General features: G+C 45.3%; 1 protein-coding gene across 4 annotated transcripts in view; it reads left to right on the forward strand.

The window, feature by feature from the left end:
• Positions 1–6,811: 6,811 nt before the first annotated feature.
• The window catches only part of ENOX2 (ecto-NOX disulfide-thiol exchanger 2), a 136,667-nt gene continuing 122,143 nt past the window's right edge, over positions 6,812–21,335 (forward strand). For 3 of the 4 annotated variants that reach the window (XM_074964355.1, XM_074964351.1, XM_074964352.1), the window contains exon 1: positions 6,857–6,972. In XM_074964355.1, coding sequence (XP_074820456.1) covers positions 6,930–6,972 — 43 coding nt within the window. In that variant the 5' untranslated portion in view covers positions 6,857–6,929. Of the gene's footprint in view, positions 6,828–6,856; positions 6,973–21,335 lie in introns of those variants that run through there. The other variant, XM_074964353.1, reaches the window with a different exon arrangement.

A 21,335-nucleotide genomic window follows, 5' to 3' on the forward strand; every position in this document is an offset into this window, starting at 1 on the left:
TTTTCTGGTCTGGAAAGTAAGTCCCTTGCTGCAGCCATTCCCACAGACCAGAGTTCCTGAAGATGCGAGCATCATGTACCTTTCCCTGCCATCCCACGTTGATGTTGGTGAAACATCCCTTGTGATCCACCAGTGCTTGCAGCACCATTGAAAAGTACCCCTTTCAGTTTATGTACTGGCTGCCTTGGTGCTCTGGTCCCAAGACAGGGATATGCATTCCATCTATCACCCCACCACAGTTAGGGAATCCCATTGCAGCAAAGCGACCCACTATGACCTGCACATTTCCCAGAGTCACTAGCCTTGATAGCAGCATCTCAGTGATTGCATTGGCTACTTGGATCACAGCAGCCCCCACAGTAGATTTGCCCACTCCAAATTGATTCCCGACTGACCAGTAGCTGTCTGGCATTGCAAGCTTCCACAGGGCTATCGCCACTCGCTTGTGAACTGTGAGGGCTGCTCTCATCTTGGTATTCTTGTGCTTCAGGGCAGGGGAAAGCAAGTCACAAAGTTCTATGAAAGTGTCCTTATGCATGCGAAAGTTTCGCAGCCATTGGCAATCGTCCCAGACCCGCAACACTATGCGGTCCCACCAGTCTGTGCTTGTTTCCTGGGCCCAGAATCGGCGTTCCACAGCATGAGCCTGCCCCATTGCCACCAGGATGGCCAAATTGCCGGGGCCTGTACTTTGAGAGAAGTCTGTGTCCATGTCCTCATCACTCTCCTCACTGCGCTGCCGTTGCCTACTCGCCTGGTTTTGCAGGTTCTGGTTCTGGTTCTGCATGATAATGCGTGTGGTGTTTACAGTGGTCACAACTGCCGCTGTGATCTGAGTGGGCTCCATGCTTGCCGTGGTATGGCATGAGCAGGAGAGCAAAGTGGCAGTGGAAGCGGCGGGTGGATGACAACGCTGACAGCAATATGGTGCCCGCACGGAAAAAGTCTCTAAATGATTGTTGGCCATTGCTGTCACGGAGGGAGGAGCAAAGGGTAGGCTGGCAGCAGACAGTGCAGTACGGCTGCTAGCTGTCATTGTCTCCCAGGTGCTCACGGTGCTGCTGGCTGGGAGAGGAGCCTGAGGCAGAATGGCCCCCTCAAGGATTGAACTCACAACCCTGGGTTTAAGCAGGCCAATGCTCAAACCACTGAGCTATCCCTCTGCCAATAGTCCAGGCATGACTGAATCTCCATTAGACAAAACTTAAAGAAGAGAATGTCCTGAGTCACTCCCATTTATGTGCAGACGCCCCTGAGAGACCTTACCGAGGTCTGCTAGGAGCACCCATGTCTGCCCAGGCGCCCCAACCGACCTCACCGAGGCTCGCCAAGAGCACCCAGGAGACGATGAGGATGGCTACCAGTCGTACTGCACCGTCTGCTGCCACAAGGCAATGAGCTGCTGCTGTGTAGCAACGCAGTCCCGCGTCTGCCAGCAGCCAGGAGACATATGGTGATGGTGAGCTGAGTGGACTCCATGCTAGCCTCGGTACTGTGGATTCACTCCGCCGACTTAATGGTCTGAATGGTTTTAAGTGGGGACACACACAATCGAGTGTATAAAATCGCTTTCTAAAAAATCGACTTCCATAAATTCAACCTAATTTTGTAGTGTAGACATATTTTTGGTGTCTTAAAATCAAGACTGGATGCTTTTCTGGAAGATATCCTTTAGAGAAACACGTTACTGGGCTCAGTGCAGGTGTAGGGGGTTTAGGGGAATTGTAGGGTCTCAGTCATTGACTAATTTGGAGGGAAGGGGCACATCAGGGGGAATAGGGACAGAAAGGAGAGGGCTCAGGGGTGGGGTTTATTCCTGAGGACTGTGGGGGGAAGGAGGAAGAGATCTGGGGTGAGAGAGGGTATGCACTTGAGAGCACTTGGGGAGGTGTATGTGTGAAGGGGAGATGGGCTGAGCTCTGGTGAACTGGTTTGAGGGATCAAGGCTGCAGTTTCCTAGGAAAGAAAACAGAAGTTTCCCTCAGGGATTGGAGCCAGGAACCGGCGGTGGTCTCACTGGGGTGGGGAAGAAGGCAGAGCTGGGTGTGCTGGGGGGTAGTCTAACAAGGCAGTCCCCTCCCACTGCCCTATCCCATCCCAGCAAGCTCTGAGAGTGCTTGAGCAGTGTTCAGCTGAGAGTCTGGTATCAGGGACCTGGGTTGGGAGCTGCCTCAGGTCGTGAACTTTGGAAAGGTGGGAGTAGGGTGACCAGATGTCCCAATTTTAGAGGGACAGTCCCAGTATTTGGGGCTTTTTCTTATATAGGCTCCTGTTACCTCCCACCCTGATTTTTCACACTTGCTGTCTGGTCACCTTAGGTGGGAGCTGCACAGAGAAATGGCACCTTGGCCTGTGCCTCCCTCCTGAGGGAGGCCCCCTGATGTTTTGAAAGTATAGGTTTGGTCTGCAGGCTGAAAAGGTCAGATTCCCCCAGACTAGAGCATATCTTTCAGAAAGCCTCCCAGGGAGGAATTTTCACAGGAGCCTACATGATTTAGGAGCACAAGTCCTTTCAATGAGAGTTGCATCCTAAGTTGCTTAGTCCTGAATGCACAAAAAGAGTTAGGTAGTGTGGTGCTGAGCATCACAATGCCTAACTTTTTGGTGCCTGGGAAAATGACTGTGATACACACAGTGTGAATTAGGAGCCTAAGCTCCTGTATAATGCATGGGGAGAGATAGGGCCCTAGCCTGGGATTCACAAACACCAGCATGCGAGGTAGGGAGCTGCCTAAACTAGCCACTGGGAGATGCTGACCAGAGGGGGATGTGCTAAGTCCCATCCCCCTCAGTGAGACAGGTGCCTAAGTCTGAGCTGCAGGGAGGAGCCTATTACTGCTTGTGACTCCCAGCCAGTAACTCTCTTTGAAGTTAGTGCCATGTGCTGTTTTAGCAAGGCATGGTGGGGAAGAAGAGGACTTCCCTCATGTGCATTTATAGATAATGTGTAGGGGAAAAAAGCTGCATGATCATAGGGGACTTCAATTTGAGTGACACATGCTGAGGGTCTCATACTGCCAGGACTAAAATGTCCTTGGAATTTTTAAATACAGTAAAACCAGCCAAGAGCAACCATGGGAGTTAGCAAATATGGTCGCTTGTAAGAGGTGCTGTCATAAATATAAAGGGAAGGGTAAACACCTTTAAATCCCTCCTGGCCAGAGGAAAAACCCTTTCACCTGTAAATGGTTAAGAAGATAGGATAACCTCGCTGGCACCTGACCAAAATGACCAATGAGGAGACAAGATACTTTCAAAGATGGAGGTGGGGGGAGAAACAAAGGCTCTCTCTGTCTGTGTGATGCTTTTGCCAGAAACAGAAAAGGAATGGAGTCTTAGAACTTAGTAAGTAATCTAGCTAGATATGCGTTAGATTCTGTTTTGTTTAAATGGCTGATAAAATAAGCTGTGCTGAATGGAATGTATATTCTTGTTTTTGTGTCTTTTTGTAACTTAAGGTTTTGCCTAGAGGGATTCTCTATGTTTTGAATCTAATTACCCTGTAAGGTATTTACCATCCTGATTTTACAGAGATGATTCTTTTACTTTTACTTCAATTAAAATTCTTCTTTTAAGAACCTGATTGCTTTTTCATTGTTCTGAAGATCCAAGGGTTTGGGTCCATGTTCACCTATGCAAATTGGTGAGGATTTTTATCAAGGAGGCCTTCCCCAGGAAAGGGGGTATAAGGTTTGGGAGGATTTTGGGGGGAAAGACGTTTCCAAGCGGGCTCTTTCCCTGTTATATATTTGTTAGATGCTTGGTGGTGGCAGCAATAAAGTCCAAGGGCAAAAGGTAAAATAGTTTGTATCTTGGGGAAGATTTAACCTAAGATGGTAAAAATAAGCTTAGGGGGTTTTTCATGCAGGTCCCCACATCTGTACCCTAGAGTTCAGAGGGGGGAAGGAACCTTTACAGGTGGTCTCTCTTCACAGATTTGCTGTAAAGTGGGCACTTTTACAATGTTCAGAGAGGCTATTGTTACTGGTGTTTCATGTTTAATTTTAATTGCCTTTAAATGAACATTGCATACAGTGTACAGTACAGTACTATGCTTTAAAGCTCTTGGTGGGTTTATTGATACATTAGTACTGTACTTTTGTTAATCAAAAAAGGAATTTCAGTGCACTAATACAAGTGCTTATTTTGTAGACTGAAGCCAAAAGAAAATGTTTACAATTACAGTTAGCATGTTATCAAAAAGTCCTGGTTTCAGACTACAGTAGCCTGTATTTATTTGAAAAAAATCATTTATTCTTGTCTGCCTCTGTGATGATAAGGAGCATGTTTACCACTTTTTCTTAAGTCAGTTGTTGCCCTTTTGAATGGCAAATGCTTTCATGTCTTTAATCATATTCTTGGCTTCAGGCCCGCTGATGGGGGGAGGGAGGAAAGGGGCAATTGCCCAGGGGCCCGGGTGATTTAAAAAGGCCCGGGGGCCCCAGGCCCTTGTAAATCGCCAGGTCGCAGGACACCTAGGTGCGCAAGACCGCTTCGGGCCCTGCGCTTTGTGGGGCCCCGTGGGCCAGTCCCAGAAATGACAGATTTGTCACTTCCACCCTGGGCCCCACCCCAGGGATGGCCCTGGCCCTGGGGCCCGGAATTTCTGTCGGCAGGCCTGCTTGGCTTCAGGCACAGAAATGATTCTTCCTCGGAGTTCAGAGGCACCATTGCTATCCCCCTTCATCATCATCATCTGTTCTTGTGTCACTGTGAGTGTCATCACATGGCTTGAAACTTTTTAGGAGTTTTGCAGGCTGTGACCACTTCAGCGGTTGCAAGGTTCTCATCAATCTGGTACGTCTTCTCAATAGGCACATCAAAAAGATTTTGCGGCATGTTAATTACCACAAGAGGGAGCTCATGTTCATCTTCTGGGCCAATGTCTTCATTTGGTGAATCTGCAGTTGACTCAGCAAGAGTGAATCCGCATTTTGCAAAGCATTTTTTGATGGTGTGTGGCTCAGTTTCACTCCAGGTTTGATGAAACCAATGTATTGCATCCGAGAGTGAAACAATTTTCAAAAGCATTGGACCTGATGAAGTTACATCAGATCCATTTGATGAAGAATAAATTGAATTTGCCTTTTTTGAAATTTCAGTTTTAGGGCTTGAATTACCCCAGCATCCATAGGTTCTAACTAAGGTTGCCAGGTATCTAGTTTTCGACTAAAAGTCCGGTCGAAAAGGGGACCTGGCAGTGTCTGGTCAGATGTACTGACTGGACACCAAAAGTCTGATTACTAAGGGTAGGCGGGGGGAGGGAGCTGCTGGGTCATCAACTCATGGCAGCCCCTGCTGAGGCAGGGCCGCCTCCTATCTGCATCTTGTGGGCAGCCACGCAGCAGGCTCAGTATCAGGCTGCAGGTCCCATCCCTGTCCAGGAGCAGAGGGAGCCCAGCTCGGAGAGGGAGGGAAGAGGATTGAGCGAGAAGAAGGGGGAAGAGGAGCGAGCATAGGGCAGGGCCTTGGGGGCGAAAGAGGTAGGGCAGGGGGGGGTCTGGTCTTTAGAAAGTTGGCAATCCTAGCTGCAAAGCAGAGTTTAATGTTTGTGAGTTTGAGAGGGCATGGGGTATTATCCACAAACAGAATTTTACATCCCTGTAGTAGCAATCTGCGATCAAATTTTTGTAACCGTTTTTCAAAAAGCTCAGAGTTCACCCATGCTTTTTTGTTGAATTCATATTCCACAGGCAACTCCTTGATATTCAACTTGCCAAAGCAATGTGGGTGTTGGGATTTACCAATCAGTGTACGCTTTTCTTTACCTCCATTCATGTTGGTGCATAGAGCAAGGGTGCTTCAGCAGGACTGCTGAATGCTCAGCACTTTTCAACTCAAAACCAGTTTAATATTCTTCAAATTTCGTAGAAACATTCTAGTTTGACATTCAGAGTAAACCCAGTAACTTTAGGGTGAAACCAATTTTGCAAGCCAACGATATAGCCCTAAAGTAGGACATTATAAGTGCAGCTCGTTGGAACTGTAACCAGGGACAGGCTGCATTCTGTCACCTCATAATTTATTATTATTAGCATTGGTCTATTACGATAATCACATTAACATAAAGAATGGAATGAAGAATGGTAAGATGCCATGTGCCTGACTTGAAGGGCGAGTAAAACTGGTAGGCTACTATAAAGTATAACTGGTACGAAAGCATGGGTCCAGGCAGAGATGGTGCTCTAATAGCACTCTGGGGGGCAAAAGCAATGGTTGTTCAGCCCTAGCCGCCATGCCCTGATGTTGAGTGCTTTGCAGGCCCCCTGACAAAGGGTGCTGGAACACTCTGTACAGTGGGGTACTGAGAGCCATTGACTCAAACTGTAAACCCTGCATAGATGGAAACCACTGGAGCACTCCTAGCTCTAGCCGCTAAGCCCTGCATGTTCTCCGGATGCTCTGGCTGCTATGGCAACCTTCACTGAGGTTGGCCCTGGGGCCGTCGCCATGGTTTCCACGCACGCCTGGTCATGCGGAGCTACGATGGTCCTGTCAGAGGCTTTGTACGTCCCTTTGTAACGGGCCTGCGGCGCCCCGGTCGGGCGCTCTACGCTCAGACACCCCGGCTCAGGCCGGCCGGCGCCTTGCGGGCGGCGGAGCAGGCCGGCTGCGGGAGTTGCGCGGTACCCGCTGGGACTTGCAGGGCCGGCTGCTCTGCTGCAGCCCAGCGCATCTCTCTCCACGCTCCGCTCTGGGGTACAGCCACTACGGTCTAGGTTACCCAGAAGGCCTCGCGTCCGGAGTCCTGACAGCCAATCAGAGACCGAGTGCCCCCCAAGAAACTACCATGCCCAGCATGCCTCAGGGCACACGGCGCGCCCCCGGTGAGCGGTGGCCAATGGGAGGCGGCGCAGGCCGCTTTGGGGCGGGGCTGTCTCTGCGGCCTGTGCGGGGCGCAGGCTGGGGAGCTGTTGGGCGTGCTGCGGATGTATAAGGAGTATCGGGGCTGCGCGGCCCGGAGGGCGGCAGGTGAGGGACCAGTTGGGGCGGAGGGGCCCTGGGTGGAGGGAGCTGTCAGCGGGGTGTATGTGTCCCTGGGGGCGCGAGGTTCCGGGCCGGGCTCTGGGGGTGAGGGAGGCCCAGGGCAGGGACGCTTGGCCGGAGCATCACCCCGCTGCCCGTGCTGGGTGAGAGCCAGGAAGAGAGGCCGTGCCTGGGGCTGGAGTCCCTGCTCGGACAAGAGTCCTTGAGCGCTGCTGAGGCGGAGGTGTGTGTCTGAGTCTGCAGGCAGCCCGAAAGGATAGCTCCGAGCAGGATGTGAGCCCTGTGTTCACTGCAGCCCATTGCTGGCTGTTGGGGTCAGTCCTGGGGGTGCACTCCTGCTGATTTCTGATGGAAAGGGGCCTCTCTCTCATCATGCTGCTGCTTGTTTGGGAGAGGCCCTGCTCCTTCTTAACTCCAGGTGCAGAGAGAGGAGGAGGGCAGTACCACAACACAGTGCTACAGGGGAACCTAAGTTGTGGTGTGTGCTTGCGATCCCAGACTGTCTCAGTTCAGCCCTATGTACCTGCTTTTCCTTTACACCTGTACGCAAAATGCCCAGCTAGCAAATCCTGTGTGCACCACCCAAATGGGTATTCATTCAGGCTTTTTACCCTCTTATGTTCTCAGCCTTGGCTTTACTGCCTTGGCTTCTTCTGTTGGGGCTTGCTTCTGAAAGGCCATTTTTTGTGAGTGTGCATGTGTTATATTCCTTGTGTTTCACAGGCCTATGGGCCCCTCAGGCCTACCTAGCTATGTAACACTTCTTGTCATGACCAAAAACTTTACGGATTTCTTGGCAGTTAACTTTGTCCCAGAGCTTTCAATTCTCTCAAAATCCTCTTCTTGTAGCAAAGATCCATTTTTTTTCAGAGTTCTGTGTTAATTTGTCTCCAGCAAGAGAGCTTCTGATAAGACACTGAAACTAGTGTGTAAATTCACTAGCCAGCTGTTTTGTAACTTTAACATAAATTAGTGGTGCATTGCCTCATTTGGCAAAATTCTCAATATTTTAGACCAGAAATGAAAATTCCAGGACAGTTGAGAATTAAGTTATCATAGACTTTGTCTTTGGTATTTGTATAATAATAAATAATATGAAGTTATGGGGTATTAGTTGGTGTCAGCTACAGACCATGAAATCACTCTAGGGATTAGATTGACCAGTTCCTTACACACCTATGTACAATGTGCTTGGGTGGGTGGGTTGGGGGAGAAAGATGTGTAATGATGGGAGACTTCAGTAGCTTAGATATTAGTGATCATGGCTTGATCACATTTATAATGTGCAGGCAGAATAAAGTCCAGACCAGTAATATATATATTTGGTGCTTTAATAGGGCCATTTCACAAAGCTGAAAACAGTTATGAGCCAAATCAGCTGAAAAATTCATTCAGAAAAATAATTGGAATAATTAGAGAGCACCTTCCTAGATGCTCAAAAAGCCAAAATTGAGGAGGAAGTCTGTACTGGTTAAAAAAGCCAACCTGGTTTGGGGGGGAAATGAAGGCATCTGTAAAAGCATTTTATGTTGTTGATCGTATTGATTATAAATCAGAAGTTTGGAATTCTAGTAAATTGGTAAGGGAAGCCAAGGAACACAAGGAGAAATCTATGGCTTGCAGAATTAAGGACAATAAGAAGTTTTTTGAATATATTGGGTACAAAAAGAATCCTGAAAATGGTATTAGTCTATTACTAGATGGAAATGGTAGAATTAGCAATAGTAATGCAGTAAAGACTGAAGTGTTCAATAAATATTTCTTTTCTGTATTTGAGGGGGGAAAAACAGATATAATTGTTTCACTATTTTGCAATAATACTCTTAACATTCCACTAGTATCTCTGGAGCATGTTAAATAGAAGCTACTAAAATTGGACATTTTTAAATCAGCAACTTCAGATAACTTGCACCCAACAGTTTTAACAGAACTAGTTGAGGAACTTGCTGAACCATTGATGCTGATTCCCAATAAATCTTGGGACACTGGGGAAGTTCCAGAGGGCAGGAAAAAAAGCTGATGTTTTGCCAATATTTAAAAAGGGTAAACGAGATGACCAGGGTAGTTATAGGCCTGTCAGTCTGACATTGAACCATGCTTAATTGAGAACTAAAGGAAGGTAATGCAATTAATGCAAATTAACATGGGTTTCTAGAAAATAGATCCTGTCAAACTAATTTTTATATATATTCTTTGGATGAGATTACAGGTTTGGTTGATAAAGGTAATAGCATTGATGTAAAATACTTAGACTTCACTAAGGCATTTGCCTTAATGCTGCATAACATTTTGACTTAATTTTATATCATTCTAGGTATTTTTTTTAACATGGCACTCATGAAATGGATTAAAAAATGGTTGATAGGTCTCAAAATGTAATTGTAAATGGGAAATTGTCATTGAGTGGGTGTGTTTCCAGTTGGGCCACCGCAGGGATCAGTTCTTGGCCCTACACTATTTAACATTTTTATCAGTGACCTGGAAGAAAATGTGAAATCATCACTGATAAAGTTTGCAGGTGACTCAAAAATTTGGGGAGTAGAAAATAACGAAGAGAACAGGTCACTGATACAGAACAATCTGGATTACTTGGTAAAGTGGGCACAAGCAAGCATTGTGCATTTTAAAATGGCTAAATGTATACGTCTAGGAACAAAGAATGTAGGCCATACTTACAGATGGGGGACTCTATCAGTGACTGTGAAAAAGATATGAGCATCATGGTGGATAATCAGTTGAACATGAGCTCCCTGTGTGACCGTGGCCGAAAGTGCTAATGTAATTCTTTGATGCATAAATGGGGATCTTGAGTAGGAGTAGAGGGTTATTTTACCTCTGTATTTGGTAATGGTGTGACCATTGCTGGAATCCTGTGTCCAGTTCTGGTACCCACAATTCAAGAAGGATATTGATCAACTGGAGGGAGTTCAATCAGAGAAGAGCCACAAGAATTAAAACGGATTGGAAAGCATACCTTTATAGTGATAAACTCAGAGAGCTCAATCCACTTAGCTTAATAAAGAGAAGGAAAGGAGTGACTTGATTACAGTCTGTAAATATTTACATGGGGAACAAATATTTAATAATAGGCTCTTCAGTCTAGTAGAGAAAGGTATAACACAATACAATGGCTGGAAGTTGAAGCTAGACAAATTCAGACTGGAAATAAGGTGTAAATTTTTAAGTGAATGTAATTAACCATTGGAATAGCTGACCAAGGGCCGTGATGGATTCTCCATCACTGACAATTTTTAAATCCAGATTGGATGCTTTTCTAAAAGATCTGCTCTGGGAATTATTTTGGGGGTGTCTATGGTCTGTGCTGTACAGGAGGGCAGTCTAGATGATCACAACAGTCCTTTCTGGCCTTGGAATTTGTGTATGTATAAAGTACAGCAAAGGAGATGGAAACCCACAATTTTGATTTAACAGGATGAGATGTGACCAGGTCGCTTCTCTACTGAGTTTCTGTTATTCTAGAACAGTGGTTCACGAACTTTTTTTTCCGCAGACCACTTAATGATCTTTCCAAGTGTTGTTTGTACCATTAGCTAACTATTGTAAAGTGCTTTGGATAAAAGCGCTATATAAAAAAAAAAACCTTAATAATAATTAAGTTTTTTTTGTTCTGCAAATAAAAGCACAATGGATATTTTAATATCTATAGTCTTGCCTTTCTAATGCAATGGGTGTGCCCTCTCTCCCCTGCCGCAGCAGCCCCTGAGCTGGGGCTGGGAAGGAGTGGGCTCTCTCCTGGGCAGCCGCCTCTTTCTCTGGCAGCTGCAGCCCTTCACGTCCCAAATTCCCCCCACCCCCTCTTCTCACCCCACTACCCCCTCCCACCTACCCTCTATTCCCCCCCAAGGCTACCACCTCACCTTACATGTACATCTTCTCCAAAGTACAGGCACCTAATTAGTGCAGCCACACCTAATTAGTGGAGCATGGAGGCCCTGGGCTGGGCACAGGTCACTTAGGAAGGTGCTGGGAGTAGGTTCCCTGTACTTAGCCTGAGTTAGGGGCATTGCTCGTGCCCCTCCCCCTGCTGAGGGGTCCACTAGGGCTCGGGAGCTCTGGGGAGAAACTCTGTTGCTGAGTTCCCTGCCGGGGCCCAGGCTGGCCTGGCAGCATGTGCTCCCTGCTCCTGCAGCCCCAGCCCCAGCCCCAGGCGGGATTGGCCCTGGACCGGGGAGGTGGGGCTGGAAGGGTTCCTGCACCCAGAGGCACGTGTGGGCTGGTCACGTGCCCCCACCCTCCCCTGAACTTTTAAATTGTGCCCCCCCCCCCACTGTCAACAGTTACATGTTGCTTCTGGAGATAGGGGAAGTATTAATGATATTATACCAGCTCTGGTAAGACCTCACTGGTCACCCATTTTCAAGAAAGATGAATTCCATCTTGAACAGGTGCAGGAAAGGGCTTCTGAGATGATCAGTGGAATGGAGGATCTATCTCAGGGATGGCCAGCTTGTGGTTCCGGAGCTGCATGCGGCTCTTCAGAAGCTAATATGTGGCTCCTTGTATAGGCACCGACTCCAGGGCTGGAGCTGCACGCGCCAACTTTCCAGTGTGCCGGGGGGTGCTCACTGCTCAACCCCTGGCTCTGCCAGAGGCCCAGCCCCCACTCTACCCCTTCCCTGACCCTTCCCTGAGCCTGCCGTGCCTTCGCTCCTCTCCCCCCCCGCCCCCCCACCCACAGAGCCTCCTGCACACCACAAAACAGCTGATTGGGAGGTGCAGGGAGGGAGGGAGGGGAGCTGATGGTGGGCTGCTGACATATTACTGTGGCTCTTTGGAAATGTATATTGGTAAATTCTGGCTCCTTCTCAGGCTCAGGTTGGCCACCCCTGGTCTATCTTATAAGAGGAGACTACAATAGCTTGGCTTGTGAAGTCTAGCAAAATGGAGGCTGAGAGGGAATATGATTGCTTTCTATGAATACATCATCGTATTAATACATTATTCTCTATTCTGAGTCTGATTTGGATGTGTGGTTCAGGAGAGAGGGATTTCACTCTTTATTTAGCTCCTCAGCCATTCTTCACAGAGGACTGTCACTGCTAATCTTCTTCAGTGAGGGTTTAAGGAGTCAGTTTGATTAAGAAGAGATGTTTACTTACAGGGGGAGAGAAATGGCGCTACTCAACCAGCTCGTGGCTGAACAAAGGCACGAGGATTGCAGTGTGGTTCAGGAGAGTCTTTGTCTCTGTAACACTCTCTCCTTCCGTGGGAGGTTAAACTTACCACCGAGTACATCTGTGTCTATTTCCCCTCAGACTGGCAACTTTATTTCAGATGAGTGAGAGATTCGAAGAGATTTCGGCTTTTGACCAAATCAACAAGGCCTTCCAGGTTCAGTGGCCAACAAAATACCAACATGGATGTTGTCTGCATTTGTCAGTGCCTCAGTGGTCTTTCTGGACTTCTTCATGCCCAAATTGTTCTCCCCTTTGTGGCAAGGGGTTAGTCCTTGACCCCATATTGCAATAGCTCAACAGTTCTCATAGCTCTTCTCTTGGCTGAAATGGGCCTGCAGCCTTTTTCCAGGCTCCCCTTTGGAGGGTCTTGCAGGAGACTTCTTCCCATTGCATATTTCATGTGTCTTGTGGGAGGAAGATCATTATCTCTTCTCCAGTGTTTTTGCAGTCAGTGGAAACAGCTGTGCCTTTTCCTAGGACAAGAGGGTTAACTCTTTCCCTGCCAACTTAAAACAGGGACAGCATGCTATGTCATATACCTCCTCCGCTAGGACAGTAGATATCCATGTACATAGTACAAACCCAGTTCCCTGCCAACCCAAGCATGGCGTCTAACACTTTTGTATGTCACTTAATAATTACTTAATTATGCACATGAAGAACAACCTGCTGTGTTTAGAAGAGATCATGTAACCTGCCAGTTGAAGTGAACCTCCATGTAGGATTTTGCATCTTCACTCTGAAACACCCTACAACCTCTCATGGACTCAAAAACTGGATGCTGCCAGGAGTGGCTGTATCAGAAGGGTGCGTGCTTGCACTCCAGCAGCATGTCTGCTTATTTAGATCCCATGTGCCTGCCACTGTGAAGCACACCTCTCAACCTTCAAGCCTACCAGTGTGCAACACCTGCAATCCGAGCACATGACAAATGATTGAGGTGTGAAATGACAATTCTTGTCATCATTTACTGATTGTCATAGCTAAGGCTACAATTCTGTTACGGAGGTCACGGATTCCCAGATTTTAAGAGCTATCCAAGAATTCTGGAAAATTCCAATAAAAGTATTAGATTTGAGGGGAAAAAAATGAGAAATCGCTTATTTCCTTTAAAATCTGCAGTACAAATGTCAAAAATACCATTTTGTTCCCCATTGTTGCCAGGGCCGGTATTCAGGGCTAGCAAGCTGGGCAATTGCCTGGGGCCCCACACCACAGGAGGCACCGCAAAGCTAAATTACGGGTGGCGGGGCTTAGGGTTCCTGGGGCAGTGGCCCAGCAGGGCCTGGGCCTCTGCTTTCAGAATTGTAGAAAGCTGTAACTGTTAGAATGTAAAATGGTCATTTACTGACAAGATTAATTGTTAGTAATCAAAATTATATAAAGTTTAATAGGCCATTTAAGAGCTGCTGTATTGGTGTAGTGAAAGCTGCATTACTGTGTGTACATTCCTGTGATTTTATTGTTTACTGCCCACCTCCTGTCTGTGACTTTTAATAAAAATACCTGGGCCAAAATCATAGCTGTAATTATAACTTCAATACAAAACCTCTTTTAAAGAGGTCTTCTCACTGTGTGAATGACATGTAACCATAACATCTCTCACTAAGGCCAACAGCAGGGATTTAACCCTGGACCTTCAGATTCCCAGTTCACACCACTATCCGTTCAGCAACAGGAGTAACTGCTTATATCTTTGTGGACCAGCCCCTAGAGGAGGCCTTCTCACACTTTCTCAGTGGGTTACACCACTGTTTTATTTTCTAAACATGTTTTAAGTAAAAAATGTTTTTTCTCAAAAATAGTCTAAAGAATCACTTCATCTGTCTAACTGATATTATGTGGATCAGCACATGAGGAACAACTGTGAAGCAAGCAAGAGGCCACAGTGCTTCAGATCTTTTGCAAAAGGGGTCCAACTAAAGCAATTAATTCTTGTAAAACGGAACCTGTAATGCATTCTAACTATGGTGCAACTACTGCTGAATGATAATAAAGATATTGTGGCCATACAGTTTCAGGTTGATAGGTAGAAAAAAAACTTACAGTAGAACCTCAGAGTTATGAACACCAGCGTTATGGACTGACCTGTCCACCACACACCTCATTTGGAATCGGAAATACGCACTCAGGCAGCAGCAGAGACCACCCCCCCGCCCAAAAAAAAAAAACAAAAAAAACCAACCAGCCAACCAAACCCAGTACAGTACTGTTGAACGTAAATGACTTTAAAAAAACAAAGGGAAAGTTTAAAAAAAAAATCTGACAAGGTAAGGAAACTGTGCTAGTTTTAATTTAAATTAAGATGATTAAAGGCAACATTTTTCTTCTGCATAATAAAGTTTCAAAGCTGTATTAAGTCAACGTTCAGTTGCAAACTTTTGAAAGAACAACCATAACATTTTGTTCAGAATTACGAACAATCTCAATTCCCAAGGTGTTTGTAACTCTGAGGTTCTATTGTAATACATACTGTTATTTAAATAAACTTTATCAGAAACTGAATTTTAAAAAGTTAGTCAGCAAAAAAATTCAAGTAGACTGTCCTACATTGCTTTTGTCTAAAGACAGTAGTTACACATAGTAGAATCTGTAAATCTAAATAACATACTAATTGATGGTTTTGAGTTACTATGATCAAGACAACATGAAGGCCCTAATCCTGCAAATACTTAAGAACATGCTCAGTTTCACCTATATGAGCAGTGCAATTGAAGTAGATAGGATTACCCATGTGGCTAAGACTTTGCAGGACTGACCTAAGTTATGTAAGAGTATTTTTCTCTTCTCAGGGCTTGTCTACGCTTACCGCTAGATCGGTATTGCTGCAATCGATGCAGCGAGTGTTGATGTAGCAGGTTTGGTGAAGACATACTAAATCGTGGGAGAGCACTCCCTAGATAAATTGGAGGATTGGGCCAAAAGAAATCTGATGAGGTTCAACAAAGACAAGTGCAGAGTTCTGTACTTAGGAAGGAAGAATCCCGTGCACCGTTACAGGCTGGGGACTGATTGGCTAAGAAGCAGTTCTGAAGAAAAGGACCAGGGGATTACAGTGGATGAGACGCTGGATATGAGTCCGCAGTGTGCCCTTGTTGCCAAGAAGGCCAATGGCATGTTGGGCTGTATTAGTAGGAACGTTGCCAGCAGATCGAGGGACGTGATTGTTCCCCTCTATTCGGCACTGGTGAGGCCACACCTGGAGTATTGTGTCCAGTTTTGGTCCCCCCGCTACAGAAGGGATGTGGACAAATTGGAGAGAGTCTAGCAGAGGGCAACGAAAATGATTAGGGGGCTGGTGCACATGACTTATGAGGAGAGGCTGAGGGAACTGGGGTGATTTAGTTTGCAGAAGAGAAGAGTGAGGGGGGATATAATAGCAGCCTTCAGTTACCTGAAGGTGGGTTCCAAAGAGGATGAAGCTAGGCTGTTCTCAGTGGTGGCAGATGACTGAACAAGAAACAGTGGTCTCAAGTTGCAGTGGGAGAGGTCTAAGTTGGATATTAAGAAACATCATTTCACTAGGAGGGTGGTGAAGCACTGGAACGCTTTACCTAGGAAGGTGGTGGAATCTCCATCCTTAGGTTTTTAAGGCCCGGCTTCAGAGAGCCTTGGCTGGGATGATTTAGTTGGTGCTGGTCCTGCTCTGAGCAGGGGATTGGACTAGATGACCTCCTGAGGTCTCTTCCAACCCTAATATTTTATGATTTGTGTACTCCATCTCCCCGAGAATTCGATGGGAGAGACTCTCCTGTCGACACAGCGCAGTGTAGCTACTGAGGTAAGTGGGTCTAACTACGTCGACTTCAGTTACGTTATATTGATTTACTGCAGTAGTGCAGACCCGCCCTCAGTATATGAGGATGTTTGTGCATAGAAGAGAATCCTTGCTTGCCTCGCTTGTATAATTAGTTTAAAAATTGTACCATATCTTGTGTGTTTAAAAGGGTGCACTGTAAGTATGTGCAGGAAAAGTCTCTAACAGTTACATCATGCCTTACAAACTTTTCAAAATATGTAGGGTAGATGCCTATGCAAGATACTTGTCCTAGAAAAGCCTCTGAAATTTAATCCCTAATTCTGTTTACAAAATACACTGTGTGGAGCTAGCTTGCATGTGGTCATTTATATGTAGAGAATTGTCATCACTGTGATCAAATAACTGTGACATACGAGATTTCCTCCACAAAGTGCATCTGTTAAAAACAGGTGAGTCCCACACTGGACCATTTAGAATGCAGCAGAATATGTAGTCTGCTGTTATTGTGCCCTTGTAACTCTTCTGAACTAACTACAGTATGTATTGAAGTGAAGATTTCTTTAATATGGTTGACCTGAACAAGATACCTTTAACTTTTAATTTACTTTTAAGTAATATTGACTCTAGAGTTCAGTCAGCCCATAAACAGGGAGGAGCTTGATTGAATTTCTAGCTTTCCCCCTCTTCCCCCCCCCGCCCCATCATTCTCAGGAGAAGCATTTACTTCCCCTTCTGTCATTGATGTTTATGATGCAGATGATAATATGTTTCTGGATAAGGAGACCTATCAGCAAAAAACACATTTTCAGTGTGTGTGCTAGAGATTCTGTAAGTGTTCAGTGTTGCAACCTTCCAGTGGTATTAAGAGACCGTCATTTAATGCCTGGCTGTTCAGTTCTTGTTTAAAATGATACCTGGGGTCTCAGGACACGAGTGTTTTACTATTGTTCAAGATTGATGATTTTTATATATGCTACTAGAGTCCAGGTCATGTAATCTTTTCCCTCCTGAACTCAATTTTTGGGTCAAATTTTCTGGCATGCTAGATTTGACTTCTGTTGAGAGCGAGAGAAGGAGAGGACTGAGAGACACAAGTGCATTTTTATTAAATTACAACACTTTTTACATATGCAAAACTTAAAATACACTTAAGAAACTTATCACTTAACAACCTGGCTTACTGTGAAGGAGTCAAATTCTTTTAGGCCCCAGCAGAACACCAGCTTCTCCAAATAGCCCCTCCGACAAAAGCCTGTATATACAGATAACCTTTCTACAAGGCCTAACAAACTCTGGACATATTATTGTACCACCTTCTGGGGCAGGGAAACTAGTTCTGTAGTTGAGGACTCTTACCTTTAACTTCATATAAAAATACTCTTCCCCCATCCCCTAGATATATAGATCAAAAGGCTGAGGAACGTGAGCATTTCAGGTGATATCAACTTTGGGATAGGAGAGGAGAGGTGGCCTCTGAGGGTCTGGTCAGTGATAAAACTCTCATGTATCTCATTGGAACAGGATCAGGCCCTAAGGTAGCTAGGACACAAACTATGTAGGGCTTAAAAATCAAAGCCAACATCTTGAATTTTCCTCAGCCATGTATCGCAAGCTGGCATGGTCTTGAAGCGCAGCCCAAGTGTTGTGCAGTCCATGAGAAACACTCCAAGTGAGTGAACAGTCATAGTTTGTACTAGCTGAAGTTTCCAAATGGTCTTCAGCAGTAGCTCTAAGAGCACATCCCAGTAACCCGCCCTGCAGGTAAAAAAAGAAAAAGAGTATGGATGAATGTCAACCGTACATTCAAAAGAAGAGGTCAGATGTCCTCACCAAATACATGTAAATCGGGCTGGGGAAAGCATTCTTGGATCCTGTTGCCAATTTACCAGTTCGGCATTTCTGAATATCAAAACTGACTTCCAGTCAAGAAAACCCCCCCCCCCCACCCAAAACAGCTACAAATTTATCAAGACCATCTAGCAAGAGTTCTGTTGCTTTTGATATTGCACTTCTGCTAAGAGGTCCATCATCACAGATTCCCACTCTGTGCGCCAGTGCTGGAGTTTCTTCAGTTCAGCTTTCTAAAGTTGTTGTTTCCAGCAGGGGGTGTCTTGTGCAGCTCCTGCTATGGAACACCAGCATCTCCTGTTTCTTCAGCAACCAGTTCCTTTCATTCTCTGGCAGGTGAAGGAGCTCTCTAGCATCACTGTTTCTGCTAATTCAGGCCCTATAGCTGTCTGTCTCTTAACACCTCATTAGTTTCTTCTGCCACAGATTTTATTTTAATTGTCTGTCTGCTACTTTGAATGCTAGTTTCATTTAAAAGAAGAAAATAATCAGCAATGTTAGCAGTTGGTGGTGTTGCTTCTTTGCTGGCATTGGAAAACTTGTGCCTTGAGCAGCCTTCTATATCTATTAGCACATCAGTTCTCTTTTCTTGTTCCTTGGCACCATGTGAGTTGGTTGACTCATTAGGACTGTACTTCAGCTTGCGTGGATGACTCCTGTTTTCTCTTTCAGGTCTGGAAAAGAAAAAGCCCACTGGCTTTAAGAAGTGTTCTGAATGTGGTTGGACAATGTCCATCAAAGACAGGCATGACTGCTGTATGCTGTACCTAGGAATGAAGTATGACAGGCTTGGCTGTTAGACAGCCTCTCAGATATCAATGTAAGCAGTCAAGTCTTGGATGGGGTGCCCTAAAAGCTCTTCTGGCTTCCTCTCATGCTTCCTGTAAATTCACTGAGAAGGTAGCTGAGAACTTCCTGAAGACTTCAGGCCTTGAATCAACTGGAGTTGTGCGTCCTAGCCTCATGTGAAGTCTTCGTTGATTTGGTGAGAAGTACTGGAGCTCCACTTTGATAACTTTTTAAAGTAAGTCAGTGAGAGCTAGGGTGTTGGTGACACCAGTAGTTGAGACTTCAGTGCACTTTGTGCCTCAGAAGTGATCTGCAAAGCTTTTTTGAGTTTGTTCATTTTTACAGTTTCTCAGGATTCGTGAAGACCCACTGCTGCTTTTTATTTAGTTTGTCAAAACCCATGTCTTCATGACCATTAAAACTGAAAATAGTGTCTCTGACCCACCCACTGAAAAACACAAATGAAAGGGATTTAAAATCTGCCCTCTGCTGACATGCAGAATTGATGCAAACAGCCTTCCCCTTTCCATAATACTCTTTACATATATATTGCTATAGTGTTTGTTTAAAGTTGTTACATTGTTTAGGTTATATTCCTACCTTCCAATATAGAAAGCATGGAGGGGATAAAGCTTGGAGATTAGAAGGAGCTCTGATTAGTCAGTGATTGACATGTCTGTAGGATTTAGACTGTCACTGTTTCACAGAAAAGGAAGTTCAACAAATTGCTGAGGCCAGTGGGGTGTGTCCAAAAGGCAAACTTTAAGGAGGCATAACAGCCAAATTAAAAAAAAAAAGGGGGGGTGGTGGTGATGGTGGAGAGATTACGACTTGAAAACATATGGGAGCTGTTAGAAATATCATCAAAGTTTTTCAGGTCAACTTTAATGTGTCAGTCTTGTGTTTTGTTTCAAAGCTTCATTGAACAAGACATCACTACTTCTGTAGTCTAGAGAGAAGTGTCTCTTTGATTGCAGGTATGCAACTGGCTCTATCCTCTACTTCTGGCCCCAAGCACCTGACATCTCTAGGGTCCCAGGCCCCAATTTCTAGTGAGTTGGTGTACCAGTTATTTGACAGAAATAGACAAAAGAATGTGTTCAAACTGATGTCTTCATTTAACAAGACTGCTTTGCTAGTGTCAAGGCTGATTCCACACTCTGGCACTTCGAGTGCAGAAGGTGGGGGCCTGCAAGGATTCTAAAAATTAATACTGGCCACTCCAGGCTGGTATTAAACTCCCAAGGTTACAGCTTTTTTCTGACCGTGGATGGGTAGATGCTGCCACCACCCAAATGCAAAAAAACCCCCCTTTTACCCAGGAAGGCGCACTTGGGAATTCCTCCCTGTGGGGTACCCTCAAGCCGTTTAACCCCCCATCCAGGGAAGAGCTGAGAAAGAAAAACAAAGGAAATCAGCTGATTAAACAACATATGCATAAACCTCTTAGGACACAAAAAACCCAATTCTGTTCTTAAAAAAGGGAAATTTTATTAAAAACAAAAAGAAAGAAAATCCATCTGGAACTTAGGTATTGCTAGATTTAAAAAGAGCAATTCTAATAATTAAGCATCAAGAACGGTTTTCTTGAGGTCCAGCTTAAAGGTTACAAGGAAAACAAAAGCATTTGGGGTTAGCACAGAGGAGTCCACAAGCTTTAATTGCATCTTTTTAGACATTTTCTAATCTACTTACATATCTGGGGTTTCAGATTGAGTAGTTTTAGATATGATCTGGTGATTTTTCATACCTGGTTCACAGCTTTTTACAGTATTGCTTTAGCCATGTTTTGCTCTGTCCCCTCTCTCCGGAGAACAGCAACAGACAGACAAAAGAGGATTCTTGTTTCAATTTTAAAAATTTCTAGCCTTCCCATTGGCTCTTTTGGCCAGTTGCCCCTCACTTCCCTTTACCTATGCATGCAGTCAGTCTTTTTAACCCTTTACAGGTAAAGCAAGTAGAGAACGGCTACTAACAGGGATTTTATAGCTAACTGGCTGGCTGGATGTCCATAAAAGACCTTCCCTCCCCCTTCATTTAGCACAGCTTTCATCAAAGATTTTTGTGCTGACACCACTACATTCTATTCGGTATAGGTTTCTTTTCTGTACTCACAACTAGTATCTTGTCTTGACAGTACTAAGAACCCTTGACATTGTGAGAGTGTTTGAATTGGAGCTTGTGCCTCAATTACTCTGAAGCAGTTGGAGCTTGTCTTGATGCTAGTGGCCTGTGCACAGCATCAATGCAGTAGTCTGCAGGGCCTGTTAGAGACAAAGGGGCTGATGATGAAGGTGTTCAGGAGTGAAATTCTGACAGATGGAAGAATCTTCAGAATACAATTATATTTTTACCGGAGGCGAAAGCAGAGGGAATAACACTCCTGCAGATGATAAAGTGTTAATGTCCGTTTGGTTTTGGCCTTGTTTCACTTTGGAGACAGTCCAGGTCCACAAAGCAGATATTTCAAGGCACCTGGAGATGGTTCCCTTTTGAAATGTCTATCCATTACTTTCTGAGCTTATTGATGAAGGTGTGGAATCAGCCTTATTCCAGGTACTTGACAGAAAGCATCTTCTGCTTAGAGAACCCAGCAGCTAGTCCTCACCATGATAGCCTGGTGCTGGTGTTTGCAGCAGCCTTAGACAAGACTTAGTAGATTTTCAGTATACTGTTTCCAGGCTTTTTCAGAGACCTCTGTGAAATGTCGATCCCTCACAGGCAAACAGTTTCAGCTGTAGAAGAGGCCTTGC

Source organism: Natator depressus, chromosome 9, assembly GCF_965152275.1.
Source record: "Natator depressus isolate rNatDep1 chromosome 9, rNatDep2.hap1, whole genome shotgun sequence".
Lineage (NCBI taxonomy): Eukaryota > Metazoa > Chordata > Testudines > Cheloniidae > Natator > Natator depressus.